General features: G+C 60.8%; 2 protein-coding genes across 2 annotated transcripts in view; one reads left to right on the top strand and one right to left on the bottom strand.

The window, feature by feature from the left end:
* TEX28 (testis expressed 28) overlaps positions 1-22,051 on the top strand; it is a gene marked incomplete at both ends in the record, with an annotated part of 59,934 nt that overhangs the window by 3,153 nt on the left and 34,730 nt on the right.
* On the bottom strand, positions 601-2,862 carry LOC309978064 (paraneoplastic antigen Ma6E-like; the record flags this gene model as incomplete). The annotated part of the gene is made up of 1 exon (XM_082864417.1): positions 601-2,862. One exon carries the CDS (start codon positions 2,860-2,862, stop codon positions 601-603), a length of 2,262 nt encoding a protein of 753 aa, XP_082720543.1.

The raw sequence follows: 22,051 nt of genomic DNA, 5'->3' as shown, positions 1-22,051 counted from the left end.
CAGAACACAAGCCCTGGGGAGCCTCCCGCAGACCTCCTGCAGCCCCGGTCAAGGTCTTCCTTCTGAAGGTCGCAGGTGGGCTCCCAGGTCCTGGGGTGGGCGCTGGCTGTAACCTCGTCCATCCCGTCCTTCCCGCCGGCTCCTGGGACTGGGCTCGGGGTCTCCACGCCGCGCAGGGGTTGGGGGAACTGCTCAGAGGAGAACACAGGCACATTTCCACAACAACAGGCAGCGCTGGGCCTGAATCTATGCCCAGAAAGCACACGTTGAGCTCACGACACTGGCCCACAGAAACCAGAGCCTTGGCTGACACGTGGCGCACCTCAGGGCTCTGTGGGGGGACGATGGCTAGGGTGTGTGTGTTTGTGGGAGGGGAGCGGGGGCTGGGGGGTTCCTTGACACCTGGGTCCCTCTGGGGCCTACAGGGACACATTTGGGCTTGCCAGTACAGGGAACAACCTGCCCCAGGGGATGATGAATAGGGGACCCTCTCAGGAGGGAGGCCCAGGCACCTGGAGTGGCCCCTAATATGGGGCCAGTAGGCTGCCAGGCCTGGCCTCCCCCTGCCTCCAAGCCTGGCAGCCCCACGGCCTGCTGAGCCTACTGGCCCGAGGTGGACCCCGGGGGGCTCATCTCTGCAGCCCCGTCCTCATTTCCCGGCTCTTCTGGGATGGGCTTGAGCCCCTCCTCGGGGGTCTCCTCGGCCTCCTGGCCTTCTGCCTGGGCGAGGCCCTCTGGCTCCCAGCCAGGACCTCCTGGGGCCACCGGGGAAGCACTGCCCATCCGGCCAGGCATGGGGACTCCGGGGGCATCTGAGGGTCTTGCCTGACCTAGGCCCGCAGGGGCGGCAGCACTTCCATCTTCCTGAGTGGCCGTGGACGCCTTGCTGGTCTCCCCAGGGCCAGGGGCTGCCCTGGCGGCACCATGGTCTTCAGGGGCCGCCTCGCCAGCCTTGGCAGTGCCGGCAACTGCCGCACTGGCCTCCTCACGTGCCGGGTGGTCCTCGGCGCTCCCTTCCTTGGAACGGGCGGCCTGGGCGGTGGTATCTTCACCGGCCGGGGAGGCCTTGGTGCCATGTGCAGTGGTGCCTGCGGTGATGGCCTCATGGGCCGGGGCGGCCTGGGCGGCTGCTGCCAGGACTGCAACGTCCACACGGGCCTCTTCCTGCCCTGGGAAGTGCTCCCTGCTAGCCGGGTCGGCGTCCCAGGCCTCGGTCTTCTGGATGAGCCGCAGCATCCCCGCAAAGCCGGGAGGCCTCCTCATCAGCCGCCTCCTCCTCAGCGTGTCCCGGAGCGTGTCGTTCAGCCGGGCCCGCGTCAGCACCTGCCGGGCGCGCGCCTGGTCCGCCATGGCCGGGTGGATGGCCCCCTTCTCCAGGGCCGACTGCAGCAGGCCTTCCAGGCGCATCACGTACGCAGAGAGAGTCTCCTGGGGCCGCTGGGCACAGGTCACGAACTTCAGCCGAGCACTCCCCCGGGGGTCCTTGTTCCCAAACACCTGCACCAGCGCGGCCAGGCAGTCCTGGGCAGCCAGCTCGGGATCTTCCGCCAGGAGGCCGCGCAGGAGGTCCAGCGCGGGGCCGCGCAAGCTCTCCACCAGCCTCCTCCTCCTCTCCCTCTCAGACACGTGGCGCCACAGGTGCAGCGTGTGGCTGGCCTGCTCCAGCCAGCTCTCAGGGGACTCTTCCCCGTGGCCCGGCTCTTCCATCCCAGAGAAGGTTCCCAGCTCCTGGTAGCCCATGCTGTCCAGCACGGGCTGCGAGGCCTGCCTCCACTGCTGGGTCCCGGGCCCTGCCTCACCCATGGCGCCTGCCGCTGTCACAACTGCTTCCTCAGGCGCAGCCATTGCCCCGCCCGTGGGTCCTGCCATACTCAGAAGTCCTGCCACGCCTGCAACATTTCTGTAACCTGCAGCTCCTTCCTCATCTGACTCAGCTCCTGCTTCACCCTCAGCTCCTTCCGCACCTGCAGCTCCTTCCGGACCTTCAGCTCCCTCCTCACCTTCAGCTCCCTCCTCACCTGCAGATCCCTCCTCACCTGCAGCTCCTTCCTCATCTGACTCAGCTCCTTTTTGACCCTCAGCTCCTGCTTGACCCTCAGCTCCTTCCGGACCTGCAGCTCCCTCCTCACCTTCAGCTCCCTCCTCACCTTCAGCTCCCTCCTCACCTGCAGCTCCTTCCTCATCTGACTCAGCTCCTGCTTGACCCTCAGCTCCTGCCTCACCTGCAGCTCCTGCCTCACCTTCAGCTCCCTCCTCACCTGCAGCTCCCTCCTCACCTTCAGCTCCCTCCTCTCCTGCAGCTCCCTCCTCCCCTTCAGCTCCCTCCTCCCCTTCAGCTCCCTCCTCACCTTCAGCTCCCTCCTCACCTGAAGCTCCTGCCTCACCTTCAGCTCCCTCCTCACCTGCACCTCCCTTCTCACCTAAGGCTTCCTCCTCACCTGTGTCTCCCTCCATACCTGCGACTCCCGCCTCCCCTGCAGTTCCTGCCTCACCCGCCCTGCCAACCACTGCTTGTCCCTGGGGCTGCGCAGGGCAATTGGGTCTATCCTGTGAATCAGCATCAGGGGCCTGGGGCAGGCAGACCACAGTCCAGGGCCCTCCCTTGCCTGGTATTTGGCGGGGGAGCGAGCTTCGATTTAAACACTCAGCAAACTCGACCAGGGCAACACTCGACCCCAGCTCCTTTCTGTAGACCTTGCCCAGCACTCGGTACCTGCCCAGGGAACGCAGGGCAGCCTGCACAGCCTCCTGGAATTCCTGGTCTTTGCAGTCATCTGGGATTCCCAGGATGAGCAGAGATCGCTGAGCGTTCACGCCCATCGACCTGCACCAGTCCCGCAGTACCGCCAGAGCCATCGCCATCTTCGAGGACCTGAGGGTGGGGGGAAGCGATCAAACAGGTGTGCACAGGCTGTTGAAGTGTGGGAACCGGCCTGTGGGTGCAAAGAGGAGAGACTCATGTTTGTGCCACACAGCCCACCCTAGTGCCCCTCACAGCAGCAGCCTGGAGCACCTCCCTGCCCTGTTTGGTTTGTTTGACTTTAGGAAAGTTTTTTTATAAATTACATTTATTTACAAGATAGAAGGCTAGGGACTTCCCTGGTGGCGCAGTGGTTAAGAATCCACCTGCCAGTGCAGGGGACACAGGTTCGATCCCTGGTCCGGGAAGATCCCACAAGCCGCGGAGCAACTAACCCCACGCGCCACAACCACTGACCCAGCGCTCTAGAGCCCACGAGCCACAACTACTGAGCCCACGTGACACAACCTCTGAAGCCCACATGCCTGGAGCCCGTGCTCCGCAACAAGAGAAGCCACCGTAATGAGAGGCCTGCGCACCGCAACGAAGAGTAGCCCCCGCTCGCTGCACCTAGAGAAAGCCCGCGCGCAGCAACAAAGACCCAACGCAGCCCAAAGTAAAAATAAAATTTAAAAATAATAACAAAAGAGCACTTGTTGCGTACGACTCAAGAAACAATAATAAAATAACTAAAATAATTTTTTTAAAAAGACAGATAGAAGGCTCGTCACCTTTTCTACATTTCTGGCCTCAGTTTTAGGAAGCTGCCTTTTTCCCAAGGAATTTTTCAAGTCTTCCAATTTGTTAGCATAAACATTTCCACAATGTCCCATAATATTCCCCTATACCCCTTTGTTAATGCACCTCTGATCCGTAACGTTGGCCCTCTTTCATTCCTCCTATTGGGGATCAGCGTTCTTTCTGTTTCCGTGATTCATCGTTCTAGGACTTGCTCGGTTTCCTTGCTCTTTTGAAAGAAGCGCATGGCTTCGTTCACCGTGTCCATAATTTGCTTTCTATCACTGATTTCCTCTCTTAGCTCTCTTTTTTTTGATATGCATTTTTTATCATTTTTTTAACATCTTTATTGGAGTATAATTGCTTTACAATGGTATGTTAGTTTCAGCTTCACAACAAAATGAATCAGTTATATATATACATATATTCCCATATCTCTTCCCGCTTCATTTTATGTTTCCTTTGCTCTTCTTCTTCTAGCATCTCTCAATGGACTGTTAGCTCACTGATTTTATGTCCTGACTCTTTTCTAACAGAAGCATTTAGAGGAATACAGTTTCCCCCTGTCGCTTTTTGCTGCCTCCCACTAAGTTTGGTAAGTTGTGCTTTTTTAGTATTCACTTGGAAATATTTTCTAAGTCCCTCTGTGATTTTTCTCTTTGATCCATGGGTTTCCCAATATTTGAAGATATATTATCATTAGTACCATCAAATAAAATTCCCCCGTGCTGAGAAAACTTATCATGGAAACTTGCAATACTGCTAAATTTATGGAGACCTTTTTACAACTCTGGTATGGCGTGTCCGGCTGAATGTGCAAAGCACCCTCGTAAAGAATCTGTGTACTCTGTGTGGAGGCCAGGGCCTTGCCCTGCCCACCCACCTCTGCAATTCCTGTGCCACCCGGACAGAGGCGACCTGAAGCTCTCGATGCCTCATGCAGTGGGCCAGAGCCCCTCCCTGGACCCCCACAAATCCATCTGCCATGGCCAACAGCCTCCACCAGATCACAGCAGCCCCAGCGCCTCCCCCTCTCAGCTTCACTTACGCCCCCCCGTGGCCAGGCGGCTCCTCCCCGACCCCTCGCACTACATCCCCTCCATACACCCTCCCCCACCCACCAGCTGGTGGCGCTCCGCTCTGGGCCCTGGAAGCCGGGCGCCCCGCCATGCGTAGAGGTCAGACGGCCTCTCTCACCTCCCCACACCGGGGAGTCCTCCCCCGAGCACACTCAGCGCCAGGGGCTCTCGCTTCTCGTGCCCCAGACGCAGAGCCCACCCGTCTTGCCCCCGCCCACCCGGGAGCCGGAGCCCCCTAACTGCCACGAGCGTCCTCCCCCCCACCCCACGCCCCGCCCCGCCGGGAGCTCCCCTAACGCCTACCGCACCCGCGCCCGGGAGTCCTCCCCATCGACCCCCGCCTCGGCCTTCCTCCCGCGGCCTTCCTCCCGCCACACGCAGCAGCCGCTAGCCCTCCCCGCCCGTCCCGTCCCGTCCCGTCCCGTCCCGTCCTCCCCACCCCCGCAGCCGGCCGTCCTCTCCTCTGGCCCCAAGGCCGGCCCCACCCGACCAGCAGGAAGCCCTCCGCTCAGGCCCCCCCCACGCTTAGCCATTAGCCCCACCCTCTGCACCCCGACTCCAGAACGCCCCCCACCAGCCACCCCGGAAGCCAGCGGTCCTCCCCTCTGACCCGCTCACTGGGGGACCCTTCCCTCAGCCCCCCTTCAGCCCGCTCCCCTCCGCCGCCGCTCCCCCACTCCCAACCGAGCAGCCCGTAGCCCTCCCCCGACCTCCACTCCTTGCCGGGGCCCCCGGTACCTGCGGAGTCCAGCCCCCGGCAAAGCCCCCGCCTGTCTCCTGACTCGCTCTGACTCTGTGGATGGCTCCGGAGTCCCGCTCACGAGGGGCTGAAGAGCTCGTCTCAGCAGAGCAACCAGGAACCGTGCCGCCGACTGTCCCAGGCACTCTGTGCGAGCGCCACGTGGGCTTCCGGGTGCTCCCGGAAGCCCCAGGAAGATGAGGGAGAAAGTTCTAGACGTCTCTTTACCGAGAAACTGGTTGGATCAGAAGAGCACGTGAGGAGGCGCTCTGCTACGGAAGCAGCAGTAGCCATGCGCACTGAGGGCCTGAGGTCCCAAGGCTTGGCGCCTCCGGAAGCAAAAGACACGCCCATTGGCCCTCCACCAATAGGAAGGCCTCCCTGCAAGGCTGCGGAGTTGGGGGAGCGAACTTGGCGATGCAGAGCCCGTTGTGGCAAGTACGTCCATTTGTCTTTACAGGTGGTTTTCTACTGTGATTGATAATGTCATAAACCTATTCTTATTTCTTTGGTTTGTTTTAACTTTTGAATTTTATTTTATGTATTTTTTTATACAGCAGGTTCTTATGAGTTACCCATTTTATACATATTAGTGTACATTTGTCAATCCCAATCTCCCAAATCATCACACCCCCTGCCCGCCCCCACCATTTTCTCACCTTGGTGCCCATATGTTTGTGCTCTACATCTGTGTCTCTATTTCTGCCCTGCAAACCGGTTCATCTGTACCATTTATCTAGGTTCCACATATGTGCATTAATACACGATATTTGTTTCTCTCTTTCTGACTTCCTTCACTCTGTATGACAGTCTCTAGATCCATCCACATCTCTACAAATGACCCAATTTCGTTCCTTTGTACGGCTGAGTAATAAATAATAGTAATAAAGCTCTTCTTTATATGGACTGGTTTCTTGTCTAGCTGTATCAACTAGCCATCTTCTCACATGGCACAAGAGGATGAGGCAGCCGTCTGGGGCCTCTTTTATAAGGAAGGTAATTTCATTCATGAGGGCTCCCCCCTCATGGGCTAATCACTTCCCAGGGCCTGAGGGAGGACTGAGGGGAACCTGGACCCCAGAACAGAGTTGGCCCTGGGAGGCCATAGGGCGGGATGAGCACGTGCAGCACTTCCTGACATCCGGGTCTCAGAGACGCTGGGGAGGGGAGTATGGGGCGGGGTCTCAGAGAGTCTAGGGAGGGGGTATAAGGGTCGGGGTGTCTGATGCGTACGGGAGAGAATCCCAGGTACTGCGTGGAGTCAAGGTGACGGCCCTGAGGGAAGACTGAGGGGAGCCTGGACCCCAGAACAGAGTTGGCCCTGGGAGGCCATAGGGCGGGATGAGCACGTGCAGCACTTCCTGACATCCGGGTCTCAGAGACGCTGGGGAGGGGAGTACGGGGCGGGGTCTCAGAGAGGCTAGGGAGGGGGTATAAGGGTCGGGGTGTCTGGTGGGCACGGGAGAGAATCCCAGGTCCTCCGTGGAGTCAAGGTGAGGGCCCTGAGGGAGGACTGAGGGGAGCCTGGACCCCAGAACAGAGTTGGCCCTGGGAGGCCATAGGGCGGGATGAGCACGTGCAGCACTTCCTGACATCCGGGTCTCAGAGACGCTGAGGAGGGGGAGCACGGGGCGGGGTCTCAGAGAGGCTGGGGAGGGGGTATAAGGGTCGGGGTGTCTGGTGGGCACTGGAGAGAATCCCAGGTCCTTCGTGGAGTCAAGGTGAGGGCCCTGAGGGAGGACTGAGGGGAGCCTGGACCCCAGAACAGAGTTGGCCCTGGGAGGCCATAGGGCGGGATGAGCACGTGCAGCACTTCCTGACATCCGGGTCTCAGAGACGCTGGGGAGGGGAGTATGGGGCGGAGTCTCAGAGAGGCTGGGAAGGGGGTATAAGGGTTGGGGTGTCTGGTGAGCAAGGTAGAGAATCCCAGGTCCTCCGTGGAGACAAGGTGAGGGCCCTGAGGGAGGACTTAACAGAGCCTGGACTGCAGAACAGAGTTGGCCCTGGGAGGCCATAGGGCGGGATGAGCACGTGCAGCACTTCCTGACATCCGGGTCTCAGAGACGCTGCGGAGGGGGAGCACGGGGCGGGGTCTCAGAGAGTCTAGGGAGGGGGTATAAGGGTCGGGGTGTCTGGTGGGCACGGGAGAGAATCCCAGGTCCTGCATGGAGTCAAGGTGAGGGCCCTGAGGGAGGACTGAGGAAAACGTGGACCCCAGAACAGAGTTGGCCCTGGGAGGCCATAGGGCGGGATGAGCACGTGCAGCACTTCCTGACATCCGGGTCTCAGACACCCTGGAGAGGGGGAGCACGGGGCGGGGTATCAGAGAGGCTGCAGGGGGGTATAAGGGGCGGGGTGTCTGCTGGGAACTGCGGAGAATCCCAGGTCCTGTGTGGAGTCAAGGTGAGGGCCCTGAGGGAGGACTGAGGGCAGCCTGCATCCCAGAACTGAGTTGGCCCGGGGAGGCCGTCACGTGCAGCACTTCCTGACATCCGGGTGTCAGAGAAGCTGGGGACCTGGGGTAAGGGGCGGGGTCTCATGAGGGCAGAGGGTAAAATGTCAGGTCCCTGGTGGACTAAGGTTAGGGCCCTTAGGCAGGACTGAGGGGACCCTGAGGGAGGACAAAAGGGACCCACCAGATCACTGCCCTTGCAGGTGGCCGTGGGAGGCCCCGGGGCGGGATGAGCACGGTAGGCCTGTCCTGACGTCAGGGTCTCGGAGAGACTGGAGACCTGGTATAAGGAGCAGGGACTCACACTGGCAGACGGGACAATCCCAGGTCCTGCCCAGAGTCCAGCCTGCACGCGAGGAAGGAAGGACTGAGGACGTTAGACCCCGACACAGGGAGGGATCCTTTGCCCTTCCGCGGGGGCCTTGGAGGCGCCAGAGCACGGTCAGCAGATGAGATGTTTCCTGACCTCTGGGTCGGGGTCCTCAGGAGGTCAGGTGTTTGGTGTGAGGGGTGAGCCTTCAGGTCCGCAGAGGGTGGACTCCCAGGACCCCGAGGGAGGACTGAGCAGACCCCCAGCCCTGGAACAGGGGCCTCAACAGAAACCTGCCCCTGTGGTCAGCGCTGGGAGGCCAGGCAGGATGTGAGGAGGAGGTGAGGACCCAGCATCTCCCCTTCCTAGGACCCTCGGGAGGCCCTGGGCAGGTGCGGCCACCTGTGGGGCCCCCTCACTGCTTTCTGTTCAGATTCGGGGTCCTGTTCTGAGTTTCCCCTCCGGCCTGCAAAGGGGAGGGTCCAGGCCCTTAAGGGGAACAGTGAGCACGACGAGCGACCCCGAGGGGACCACCCACCCCAGAACTCAGCACTGGGGGGACCTCACAGAGTCCGGCCCAATCCTCCTACCAGCACCGAGGCCCAGAGCTGTGCCACAGTGTACACAAGAGGTGCGCCCTCCATTCCTCTTACAGGGGCTCCAGGAACCGGGAGGCGAAGGCCCAGGTCTGAGGACCGTGTCCTCAGGGCACAGAGCAGAGGAGGCCCAGGCAGCGCCAGGAGCCAAGGGGAGGTGCGTGCCCTGAGTGTGTACCCAGGGGCTCCCCCTCCCAGAACAGAGGGGACCCCACAACACCCAAGTCACCCCACCGCCCTGTCAGCCCCAGAACCTGGGGCCGTGCTGGCTGCACCCTGAGGAGCCCCCTCACTTCCTTCTTCAGGTTGGCAGGGGACAGGCCGCCCAGGAGGAGCGCCCCTGTGAGGCCCGAGGGCAGCCCTTAAGACGAGACCTGTAAGTGGCCTTTGTCAGGGCTGCCCAGGGTGCCTTTCTCCGCCGAGGCCGCTCACACCCCCTCTCTTCCCCAGGTACGAGGTCCCCTGCCCACACTCCCGTGGGCGGCCCGACCCCAGTGATCAGGCCCCCGGTCGAGATGAGTGAGCTCCGCCAGCCTGAGGCCGACCTTGAGGCCCCAGTCCCGGCCCAGGGTCCGGTGGAGGCGCCGCTGCTGGGGGCTGCGGGGGAGGAGGCCGCATCCCCCTCGTCCTCCGCCTCCCCTGGTGCCCCTTCCCTCTCCGCCTATGCCGAGCCCTTGTCCCGCGAGGCACTTGTTGTGCTGATGGCTGACCTGGTGGGGTTCCTGCTCGTCAAGTTTCGTACCGGGGAGCCGACCTCCGAGGCGGAGATGCTGAGTACGGTCGTCCGGGAGCATCGGGACCACTTCCCCGTGGTCCTCCGCCTCGTTTGCGAGTGCCTGCAGCTGCTGTTTGGCGTGGACGTGAAGGTGGTGGACCCCCGCCAGCGCACCTACGTCCTGGTCCCCACCCTGGGCCTCACCTGGGATGCAGTGCTGAGCGACTGGCAGTGCACGCCCGAGGCCAACCTCCCTCTGCTGGTCCTGACCATGGTCACCCTGTTCGGTGACCGCGTCCCTGAGGAGGAGGTGTGGGGAAAGCTAGGCACCCTGGGGTTTTGTGGCGGGAGGGAGCTGCTCACCGAAGTGTGGGTGCAGACGGGCTACCTGGAGTACCGGCAGGTGCCCCACAGCGACCCTGCCCGCTACGAGTTCCTGTGGGGTCCCCGGGCCTACGCGGAGGCCAGCAAGTGGCAGGTCCTGCAGCATCTGCTCAGGATCAATAGCATGGATCCCAGGTTCTTCCCATCCGTGTCTGCAGGGAGTGTGAGCGATGAGGAAGAGGGAGCCTGAGCCAGTGCAGCAGCCAGTCCCACGTCCAGCAGCTTCTCCCGTGGGGCAGGAAGGGGGGCTGCTCCTTCACTCTGAGTTTGAAGAGGGAGCGGTCAGCCTTCTAAGCAGTGAGAGCCGGGCGAGTTGGGGGAAGCCGGTGTGCAGCATTTTGCGTTCCTGTTGTGTATGTTGACATGGACTTCCATGTCTGTTTCCTTTAGGAATTTTTCAAATGTTGGTTCTTTGAATAGAAGACTAAGCAAGCTTCAGTGTCTAACTTTGTGTATGACGTTAATCCCACAGGTATTTGCACTAATTCAGTTCAAGAACAAGAGTTTTGCTGTTTTGTAAGAGAGGTTGGGAAATCTCCCAGTTCGTTTTGTGACCGTGTACAAGATAACAGGGAATTGGAATCAGAACTGCTCTGGAAATGTGGAAGTACTTAGCAGTGATATAGATGGGGGAAGAAATAGAAAAATAAAAGCCATTGTTGTTCCAATTCTTGCTTCCCTGTCTTGTCTGTCATTCTGTAAATAAAACGAACTATCTCTGTTGAGTTGGATTTGCACGGGTATTTTAAGAAAGTAGGAGAAGGTTCATCTGCGTCAATAAGCCCCCTGCCCACTGGCTTGTTTATTCCGCAGACCTCCACGGAGCCTCTGCTCTCCGGAAGGGCCTGTGTTAGTAGCGGGAACGCTAGGAAAAGCAGGACACACCCACACCTAGAGTGATGGTCTAGGAGCCACTGTCGCATGAGGAAGGTGGTGAGACGTCCCCTAAGTCCCACAGAATAAGACAACATGGGACGAGGCGGTGGGGCTCCAGGAGCGAGCCCTGGAGTGTTAAGTGCCCCGAGCCAGGGCACTTTGGGCCTTTGGGAAGTGGGGGTTCCTTCTATGGGAGGTGATGATGATGAAGCTGGGTGGTGGCAGCAGCCAGACACGCAGAGGGTGTGTCTTGGGTTGCAGGGGAAAGTCTGAAATGGGACATTGCTGTGAGATGTCCTTCTGGGTCGTGGATAAAGCCGAGAGAAATCTCGCCCTGGGGCGGAAAGCAAGGCGTGCTGGCTCTTGTTGCATTGCAGTGGGCCACAGTGAAGAGGCAGGTGTTTCATACCCGCCATCTGCAAGGATTTCCAGAGAAATGAGGGTCTTGCTCTTTGAAGCCCTGCTCGGTATTCCCGGGGCTGGCCCTCCTCTCCCTGCCCTGGGAGAGCCAATTACCAACTGTATGGAAACGACCATTTTAGTCACCTGGAGTTTACTTTGGCCACTTGTGAGCAGGGTCTAGATTTCAGTGGGATGAAATGAATGAAAATAGGGGGTTTGAAAGAAGAGAGGCTGCCGAAGTGGAAAGGAGTCGCCGTGTGACTGGAATCCTGGGAGCTTTGCGTGAGCTGCACCCAGCTGGGGAAATCACCACCCTTCCCTCCATGCCGGCAGACACACACACACACATCCAAATTGAATAATATATCCTCCAGGAGTAAAACACACAGAACAGCAATTTTGACTGGTTTTCTATTCCGTTTCCTATGGAGCTGCAAATTCTCTGAGATGTCATGAAAAGAAAGCAATTTCCAGAGGGGAGAAGGACAGAGTCTGGGATCAGAATAATACTAGAAATAAGTCCTAGCCACTAAGAAGCAACATCTGCCAGTGTCCCCGCGTTCAGGCAGGTGCAGAAGTATGGCGGCATCAGAGACCCACAGGTTTGGGCTGTGACCTGGCATCGAAAGGAAGGGGCAACTCCTGGGCCTAATGGGATTGGGAGGTCACTGCAGTGGGAGGTGCAGACGGCGCCGGGGGCTAAAGAGGCAGCCCTCCCTGCTGAGCGCCGTACGACAACGTGAACATTACGTGGGATCCTGGGTTTGAAGCACCTGCCATATAGCAGGTGGGCACTTGGAAAAGGTGGAGAATTTCAGGGCCAATGTAACCTGCTCAGACACTCCTGCCGGAAAAGAAGGGGATTTTGTCATCACAAATGGTAAGCGCTGCTTTTGTTGAGCCTCTACTAGGCAGTGTGGCATTGGAGAGCCGTCAGGTGCTCGTCCCCATCTTGTCTTCCTCTCCTCCCCGCACAAGAGGGGACACAGCACTGCCAGAATCCTCTTCACTTGGGAGGGGTCATGTGATGACCCTTTGCCACTGAATCCTGAGCAGAAGCATTTTTGTCACGGCCATCCGTATCGAAGGCACACCGGGGTCGGGGGTTAGTCCTCAAGCCATGACAACACAGACACAGACCACTGTGTTTCCTCCCCCAGGGTCTTAAGTCCTGCACCTTTGACCCTTAGATGTGAGATGCCAGACTCTGTGCCTTTAAGGCCCTGGGCAGGGTTGGAGGTGTTCCAGAGAGAGGCTGCCCCACAGGGAGCTGGCAGAGGGCATTTCCCTCAAGCAACCCGCACCCTTAGGTCCCTGAGCTGCACCCATCCGTCCCTGCGGGGCTGTGCTGAGTCTCTGTCAGGAGGGCAGCCGCCAGCTGCCGAACGGCCCCGTTGGGGTCGGGGGCGTCCCCGTGGGGCCCAGCCCCGAGTCCCCCTCAGGGGTGACCCTGCTGCCCACAGCGCCCACTCTGTCCAGAACCTGGCCTCGGTCTGCACAGCCTGGCTTTTGCCCTGCCTGTCCCCCGACTAGGAGCCGTTTAGGCCCCGGTCCTGATGACCTCGTGCATGTATGTTTATCTGAAAGTCCCAGAGAAGCATCCCCCCCCCGACCAATATCATGGTTCGGGTGGAGCTGGCAGGACGTGATGTAGCCACTCGGCGAGTCTCCTCGTGGTTGGTAAGTGATAATCATTGCCGCGTGGATGTGGGGCGAATCTCTGTGCTTCCGACTTACTTTGAAATCATTCCCTACGTAATGCCCAAATGTTTGAGTACGCTGATGGCCTTCTGAATGTGACCGTGAGGTTTTGGTTTTTGAGCCTGAGTGTGAGAGGCACAGGCGTGTCCTGTCAGCCACCCGCAGAGCCGGCTAGGACTCTGGTGTCCCCGATCAGGGTGTTTGAGCAGAGGGACAGGCTGTAGCAGATGGCAGGGGTGGTCCCCAGGACGCTCCCCGAGGCCCCAGCCACCCGCAGACCCGCATGAGGGTTTGGAAAGGAGCCAGGCAGGAGAGGGCTTTGGGGTCCCGGTGATGCAGGCTGTGAAGAGGGTCAGCCGCCCCAGAGAGGTGGAAGGAACAGCACCCACTAGATCCCATCTGACCTGCCCTGGGCTGGCCGGGGGAGGCAGGTGGGAGCAGATGCCGCTGCCGGTGAGCTGCAGCCCTGGACCCCAGCAGGAAATGGGTGCTCTTGGGACAACGGGTGCTCCAGGACCCTTCTCCATCCTCACGCCCTCAGTCCTAGACCCTCACCCTCCTCCCTGGCCCTCGTGTCCATTTCACGAGAGATGGTGACCTGATGGGGCTGGGGAGGCCACGTGGGCAGAATGCAGTGTCAGGCTCTCATGGGCACTAATGCCCGGCTTCCCTGTGTTTTCTCCATTATGTGGCCTGAGGCGTCAGGTAGTAGGACCCCGTGGAGGACAGCTGAATCCCCCTTGACTGTTGGGGAGACAGGTCAGGCCAGTGCGGGGATGGGTCTTTGCACGCATATGATGCTTAGCTTGAGTCAGAGTCCTTGTAGTGACAAGCTGATCAAATCATGGCGACTCCCTACGCCTCGATTTCTCCATCTGTAAAATGGGCCTCCTAACAGTACCAGGCAAAAGCATTGGTGTGGGTTTCCCCATGAGGTGACCTGCTTGTAAAAAGCCTGGGCCAAATGAAGTGGTCGGTGGCTGCAGCTCTTGTTACTGAGTGTGTAAGAAAGATGCGCCCTCCCCCATGTTGTGAGGATTCCCGACCAGTGCACGTCTTGGGATCCCCGCGTGCGTGGATTAGCGCAGTTTTTCTTTTCTCGTGAACATTTGTTGTCAGAATGCTTGGGCTCGCCTTCCTCGTCTTCTCGCTTGTCCCTGTTCAAGATGAGGCGGTTGATCTGAGGTGTCGCCTCCATTGGAACACGGGTGTTTGCAGCTTTAGGTCCCAAGTGCCTCTTTGGCCGCGTGCCATAAGTCCTGGGGGCTTTGGTCTGTGTTTTCTTCATTTCAAAGTATTTTCTAGTTTCCCTTGTGATGTCTTGTACGTTCCCTGGGCTATTGTTATGGACTGAACTGCGTCCCCCCAAAATTTGCATGTTGAAGCCCCAATCCCCTAGAACCTCAGAATGTCACTGTGGCTGGAGTTAGTGGTTCTTAGGTTGAAATGAGGCCATCAGGATGAGGTCTAATCCAAGATGGCTGGTGCCCTTGAGGGAAGAGCGGATCAGCACACGCAAGGAGAGAAGGCAGGGGCTGGGGGTGCGTGCACAGAGGGTGACCACGTGAGGGGCGCTAAGAGCACGGCCACCTGCAACCAAGGAGACCGGCCGCAGTACAAGCCACCCCTGCTGGACCCTCCCTCTCGGCCTCCTGGTCGGAGCCACCGTGAGAATCTGTGTCTGCTGTTTCAGCCCCTCATCCTGTGCTGTGGGATTTGGCATCGTCCCAGACTAATGCGGTTATTTGGGGACGCACGGCTCAATTTCCCTCTCTTTGCAGATTTCCCACATTTCCTTCTGTTATTGAGGTCTAATTTCACTCTATTTTGGCCAGAGGACATACTTTGTATGATTTCAGCCCTTTTGTTTGTATCCCCTTAAGGTTACTGAGGGATGCTGTGTGGCCTGACGCGTGGAGTACCCTGGAGAACGTTCTAGGTACGCTTGACGAGCACGTGTCTACTCTGTTCTTGGGGCTAATAGTCTACACATGTCATGAGACCTAGTCTTTGTACAGTGCTGTTCAAATCTGTGATTCCCGTACTGCGGTGCTGTCTGGTCGCTGTACCCATAATGAAAGCAGGCTGTGTTAGTCTGCTTAGAGCTGCCATAGCAAAGTCCCACAGAGGGGGTGGCTAAAACTACAGAAATGTACTGGGTGCCAGTCCTGGTGGCTAGAAGTCCAACCTCAACTGGCTGGAAAGTGCAGTCTCAGGTGAGGGAAGGCGTCTCTTCCTGGCTCGAAGACAGCTGGTTTTCTCTTGGTCCCTCACTTGGCTGCTTCTCTGAACAGGTTGTGGGGGAGAAGGGAGGCAGGGAGAGAGAGTGGGGGGGGGGAGAGAAATGGAGGGAGAGAGAGGGAGGGAGGTTGGGAGGGTGGAAGAGAGGCTGAGGGAGGGAGGGAGATCTTCGGTGTCTCTTCCTCTTTGCCAAAGGACACCGCTCTTGTCGGACGGGGGTTCCACCCTTGTGACCTCATTTAACCTTACTGACTTCCCCAAGGGTGCTATCTCCAAATACATGCACCTTGGGATGAGCACTGCAACAGGTGGACTTAATGGTTGGGGTGGGAGCTGGGGGATCCATTTGAATCCATCACAGGGGGACCGAAGTCTCCCACTTCTACTGTAGACCGGTTTCTTCCGTCCCTTCTGTCCATTTTGGCATCGTTCACTTGGGGCGCTGCTGTTGGGCTGCTCAAGAGACCCCCCCTGACGTGCACTAGCTGTTGCATTGTGACAGACGGGAGCGGCAGATGGGACCACCCCTCACCCGGGCAGACCCGGGGCTCCTCTGGCTGCTGGTGCTTGGATCATTCCTGGTACCTTGGGTCTACTTCCCCTCCTCCCCCAACCCACCTTTTTTTTCCTTTTCTGTGTTTCTGGCCACCCCACAAGGCTTGGGGGATCTTAGATCCCCGACCAGGGATTGAACCCGGGCCACCGCAGTGAAAGCATAGAGTCCTAACCCCTGGAACTCCAGGCAATTCCCGCTCCCCGCCCCCTCCTTAGCAGTGTTTGGGAGGGGATGTCGCCCTATCGCTGTGACAGCCACAGAGTCCTGGCCGGGTCCCCCGGCCCATCCCCCACACGTGGAGGCAGCAACTGTGAGCTGGGGGTGCGCCCTGGCCTTCAGTGCTCTGTACACATCACTGGGCGCTGACCACAAGGACTCGCGGTATAAGCGCAACACCCCAGCGCCCAGAGGGTGGTGGAGCATGGCGCCCTTGAAGTGTTTAGCTCGAAAGGCAAGGAAAAGAGAACCAGGAAAATGTCTCCAGACGCAGGACCCGCAGTGAAAGGCAAACCTCAATCCTGCTGTCCAGACACCAGAGAGCATCCCCAAACTGAACACCCGCAGGGCCCTGCCAGGGACCGTCACCTCCACACCTGTGCGTCTCAGGACAGTAAGGGCTCTTTTCAGGCCTCTGACCAGGGGAGGCCTGAGCTCTTCTCATCTGTCAAATCGAGACCCTGCTGGACATGATGCCCCCGCAACTGTGAAGCCGCGGGTGCCAGGGCCTTCCTTGTGCTTGTCAAGCCCTTCAAGGGTCTTTCTAGTGGGTGGACACAGGGCGTCTGAGGGGCTTCACTGACTAGCTGCTAGGTGCCCGCACTGTGCCGGGGGTGGGCTGTCACCTGTCATCGTTTCCTGCTGAGGGGACTCAACTGCTCAGCCACGCCCAGGAGGGAGGCGCCAAACACGTGTTGGGTGGAACATCGCTCTCATGTCCCCGTGCTCTTTACTGCCCTGCAAGGTTCTGGCCGCGTTACCACCTCCGTGTGTCTGCAGGGTCTGCCTGGTCAGGGTCCTCTGTGGGCCTGCCTGGAGGGGTCGGGTATTCCAGGAAACAGCGGGAGCCCATGCAGCAGCAGCAAAGGGGCTCAGGGGCCGAGGGATCAAGGTCAGGGAGGCGGCAGGCCTGGCGGCCACCTCGGGCATCCAGGATGCGCAAGAGGCAGCAGCGCGGCCCCCGGGAGCTGCGCGGTGGGGGGGAAGGCTGAGGACTTGGAGGGGTGCGGCGGCCAGGCCCGGAACGGGCCAGGGAGGACTCATCTGGGCGGGAGGCCAGGCGCAGCAGAGCAGGGGACCTCGGCTGGCTGGGCCACCTCTGCCAGGACAGGAACTAGAGGGACCAGAATCTGCACGTTGGGATCCGGCGCGGGGGGCTCCGCTGCTGTCCAAGGAGGGGCCGGAGCGACAGAGTAAGTCCTGGCCAGGGCGGAGGCATGGTCGAGTTGCGGGTAGCTCGGGGTCCCCTGGATGTGCTCAGGATACGGTGGGAGGCCGTCCTGCGGCTCCGCGGCGCTGGGCGCCGGGAGGTGCCCCGGGGCCGCCGGCTCGCCGTCCACCTGCCCGGATGCTGGTTTAGTGTGCACTCTCGGCTTCATCCTCACCAGGAGGTGCGGGCAGTCTCTCTGAAACAGGGGACTGTGGTAGAAGTGTAACTGAGGTCGCAGTTGAGAGAGAAAAGGAAACCCCGAGTCACAAAAGAGTTGCTCGCAAGCAGCAGCCGCCTGGCTGGGCCCCTGGGCGCCCTCCCCCAGCCGACCCAGGGCCTCTTTGGAGAAAGCGGGACCCGGTCCCAGCAGGACGCTGTGCCCCAGCTTTGACATCCCCGAGACTCGCTCACTCACCATCACCTTTCGCCCTTGGAAAATGACTGAAAATGGCCCCTTAGTATGAGTACAAGGCCCACGAAAGGGGACTTGGCGTTTGCAGGTACGAGACTGCAACAAGGTTCGGTAGCTTTCTAAGGCAGTGTCCGAATCGCCCCCTGGCCAGCACCTCCAGGGGCCAGACCGGGGACGCTGACTGCTTCCCAGGAAAGGACCTGCGCCCCCACTCAAGTGATGCTCTGGAGCTATGGGAGTCAAGGGGGCACACAGACCTCCCCCCTCCCCTCGGCGGGCCACTGTCCCCGAGCAGGAGGACGGGAAGGGCCAGCGTTGCAGCAGTGTCCTCTTGTCCCCCGCTGTGACTGCGTGTCAGGCACGAGCGGCACTGCCCACGTGTCAGGAGTACAGGATGATGCCTTGCCCGCGTGTGCTGTGAAATGATCACCACAGGGGGTCCAGTTCACACGCATCACCTCACACAGACACACCAAAGGGAAAAGGAGGAGGGAGAGAAGTGACGTCCTTGTGCTGAGAACGCTTGGGGTCCCCCCATAACAACGTCCCAACACAGCGCGCGGCACTGCCAGCTCCGGCCGTCACGCCGGTCCCCAAGTACCACCTTTAAAGGAAGCTCTCCCGACACGCCTGCCGACCTCCCAGGCGGCCCCGGGGTTGGCACCCGCCCCCCCCCACACCCGGGCCCAGCGGCTCAGCCCCTGGAGAGGGCTCCTCCCCCGCCGTCCCCCGCCCTCCTTACCTCGCTCAGGACGTGGGCGGGCCACTCCTTCGTGGACAGGTTGGTCATGCAGAGGGACGTGTGCATGTCCTGGTACACTTTGCTGAATCCATAGCGGTTAAGCTGGCGGATGAAGCTCTCCACACGTTCTGTCTTGAACACCTTGTCTAGGCCGTCCCTGTCCAAAACCTCCTTTTGAAACAGCGGCCTGTTGACGCCTATGCAAGTCCCGTCTTCATTCCACCCAATGGATGCAAAGCGACTGCTGTGGACGATCGTCCACAGCTTCCTGGGAAAGGGGTGGAAGAGCAGGCTGCCTTCCCACACGGCCTCGCAGGCGGTGCGAGGCCTTTTCAACAAAGGCTCTTGCGTCAAATCCTGGAAAGCGGCTTCTCCAGGCAGCAGCCTGAGGTCGGGGTGCCCCGCGGGCACGGCCTGGTCCAGGGCGAGGGACTGGGGGGTGCAGCTCCCTGAGCCGAGGGCCGGAGCCGCTGTGTCGGGAGGAAGAGGCGCCTCGCCGAAGCCGGGCGCCCTGCCCGCGGCGGGGCCCTTCTCGTCCGCAGCCATGCGGAGCGCGGCGTGCCCCTCCGCCACGTAAACGGGACAGTGCAGCGCGGCCGGCAGCACCCTGGGCTCACACTCCCGCTCAGCCCCTCACAGAAGTGCTGCGGTTGCTCGGGGGTGACAGCACAGCCCAGCCAGGAAGTGACATCATAAAGGGCAGGCCCGTCAGCATGTCAGCCTCCTGCTTCACGCCCGTCATCGCAGGGGGCACGAATACACTCGTGCACGGGTGCAGAGCCACAGGCCGAGCGCTCGTGCAAACCGGGCACGGCCTTCTGGTCCCGGAGCCCCCGGGCCAGGCAGACGTGCACGGACCCACGTGTGACCCACGAGGTCAGAAGTCCTCCTGTGTGTCCCCTGGCCTTCCGGGCCGTGCACAGCACCCATGATTTCAAGCACGAGCATCGCCCGAGACGCGGCCCACGGTCAAGGGCGCTAAAACTTTACAATTCACCTATGAACTGGAAGAAAAACCCTCACGATGTCTGGGTCTGCAAAGTGCCTACCTTACCCTCTCCCCGGAGAGGTGTCCCATGGGTGCTGAGCAGGAATCGGACTCTGGACCCCCGCCCTCACCCGCAGCAGCCCTTTCCCTCCATTGCCCACAGCAGAGGCCAGACTCAGATGAAACGTTCAGGGAAATTTATTAAACAGAAACATTGACTGAAACCATTGAACACAGGGCATAACAACACACAGAGGAACTTCTAACGGCCACCGGAGCTCACGGGTCCCGGCCCCACCCAGGGTCCTCAAAAAGGTGCCTCCGCTACACCCCACCCGGCGGCCCTCCATCTCCCCACAGTCTCCCTTCCTGAGGGCCCCGCGGGTGGCCTCTCGCCAGGAAGATGGGCGCCGGCCATGCCCGCTCCCCCCAGGGCAGACCCTCCATTTCTGGCCCACATGCCCGGGGCCTGGCCCTGCCCTATGGCGGGCACAGGGCAGTCCCACAGCAGGGCGCACGCCACCGAGCCGGGGACGTGGAGTCCCGAGGAACAACGGGGTGGCCCAGCAGAACACAAGCCCTGGGGAGCCTCCCGCAGACCTCCTGCAGCCCCGGTCAAGGTCTTCCTTCTGAAGGTCGCAGGTGGGCTCCCAGGTCCTGGGGTGGGCGCTGGCTGTAACCTCGTCCATCCCGTCCTTCCCGCCGGCTCCTGGGACTGGGCTCGGGGTCTCCACGCCGCGCAGGGGTTGGGGGAACTGCTCAGAGGAGAACACAGGCACATTTCCACAACAACAGGCAGCGCTGGGCCTGAATCTATGCCCAGAAAGCACACGTTGAGCTCACGACACTGGCCCACAGAGACCAGAGCCTTGGCTGACACGTGGCGCACCTCAGGGCTCTGTGGGGGGATGATGGCTAGGGTGTGTGTGTTGGGGGGAGGGGAGCGGGGGCTGGGGGGTTCCTTGACACCTGGGTCCCTCTGGGCCCTACAGGGACACATTTGGGCTTGCCAGTACAGGGAACAACCTGCCCCAGGGGATGATGAATAGGGGACCCTCTCAGGAGGGAGGCCCAGGCACCTGGAGTGGCCCCTAATATGGGGCCAGTAGGCTGCCAGGCCTGGCCTCCCCCTGCCTCCAAGCCTGGCAGCCCCACGGCCTGCTGAGCCTACTGGCCCGAGGTGGACCCCGGGGGGCTCATCTCTGCAGCCCCGTCCTCATTTCCCGGCTCTTCTGGGATGGGCTTGAGCCCCTCCTCGGGGGTCTCCTCGGCCTCCTGGCCTTCTGCCTGGGCGAGGCCCTCTGGCTCCCAGCCAGGACCTCCTGGGGCCACCGGGGAAGCACTGCCCATCCGGCCAGGCATGGGGACTCTGGGGGCATCTGAGGGTCTTGCCTGACCTAGGCCCGCAGGGGCGGCAGCACTTCCATCTTCCTGAGTGGCCGTGGACGCCTTGCTGGTCTCCCCAGGGCCAGGGGCTGCCCTGGCGGCACCATGGTCTTCAGGGGCCGCCTCGCCAGCCTTGGCAGTGCCGGCAACTGCCGCACTGGCCTCCTCACGTGCCGGGTGGTCCTCGGCGCTCCCTTCCTTGGAACGGGCGGCCTGGGCGGTGGTATCTTCACCGGCCGGGGAGGCCTTGGTGCCATGTGCAGTGGTGCCTGCGGTGATGGCCTCATGGGCCGGGGCGGCCTGGGCGGCTGCTGCCAGGACTGCAACGTCCACACGGGCCTCTTCCTGCCCTGGGAAGTGCTCCCTGCTAGCCGGGTCGGCGTCCCAGGCCTCGGTCTTCTGGATGAGCCGCAGCATCCCCGCAAAGCCGGGAGGCCTCCTCATCAGCCGCCTCCTCCTCAGCGTGTCCCGGAGCGTGTCGTTCAGCCGGGCCCGCGTCAGCACCTGCCGGGCGCGCGCCTGGTCCGCCATGGCCGGGTGGATGGCCCCCTTCTCCAGGGCCGACTGCAGCAGGCCTTCCAGGCGCATCACGTACGCAGAGAGAGTCTCCTGGGGCCACTGGGCACAGGTCACGAACTTCAGCCGAGCACTCCCCCGGGGGTCCTTGTTCCCAAACACCTGCACCAGCGCGGCCAGGCAGTCCTGGGCAGCCAGCTCGGGATCTTCCGCCAGGAGGCCGCGCAGGAGGTCCAGCGCGGGGCCGCGCAAGCTCTCCACCAGCCTCCTCCTCCTCTCCCTCTCAGACACGTGGCGCCACAGGTGCAGCGTGTGGCTGGCCTGCTCCAGCCAGCTCTCAGGGGACTCTTCCCCGTGGCCCGGCTCTTCCATCCCAGAGAAGGTTCCCAGCTCCTGGTAGCCCATGCTGTCCAGCACGGGCTGCGAGGCCTGCCTCCACTGCTGGGTCCCGGGCCCTGCCTCACCCATGGCGCCTGCCGCTGTCACAACTGCTTCCTCAGGCGCAGCCATTGCCTCGCCCGTGGGTCCTGCCATACTCAGAAGTCCTGCCACGCCTGCAACATTTCTGTAACCTGCAGCTCCTTCCTCATCTGACTCAGCTCCTGCTTCACCCTCAGCTCCTTCCGCACCTGCAGCTCCTTCCGGACCTTCAGCTCCCTCCTCACCTTCAGCTCCCTCCTCACCTGCAGATCCCTCCTCACCTGCAGCTCCTTCCTCATCTGACTCAGCTCCTTTTTGACCCTCAGCTCCTGCTTCACCCTCAGCTCCTTCCGGACCTGCAGCTCCCTCCTCACCTTCAGCTCCCTCCTCACCTGCAGCTCCTTCCTCATCTGACTCAGCTCCTGCTTGACCCTCAGCTCCTGCCTCACCTGCAGCTCCTGCCTCACCTTCAGCTCCCTCCTCACCTGCAGCTCCCTCCTCACCTTCAGCTCCCTCCTCTCCTGCAGCTCCCTCCTCCCCTTCAGCTCCCTCCTCCCCTTCAGCTCCCTCCT

Source organism: Leucopleurus acutus (genome assembly GCF_964270905.1).
Source record: "Leucopleurus acutus genome assembly, chromosome: X".
Lineage (NCBI taxonomy): Eukaryota > Metazoa > Chordata > Mammalia > Artiodactyla > Delphinidae > Leucopleurus > Leucopleurus acutus.
This window is presented reverse-complemented; position numbering and strand designations above follow the sequence as displayed.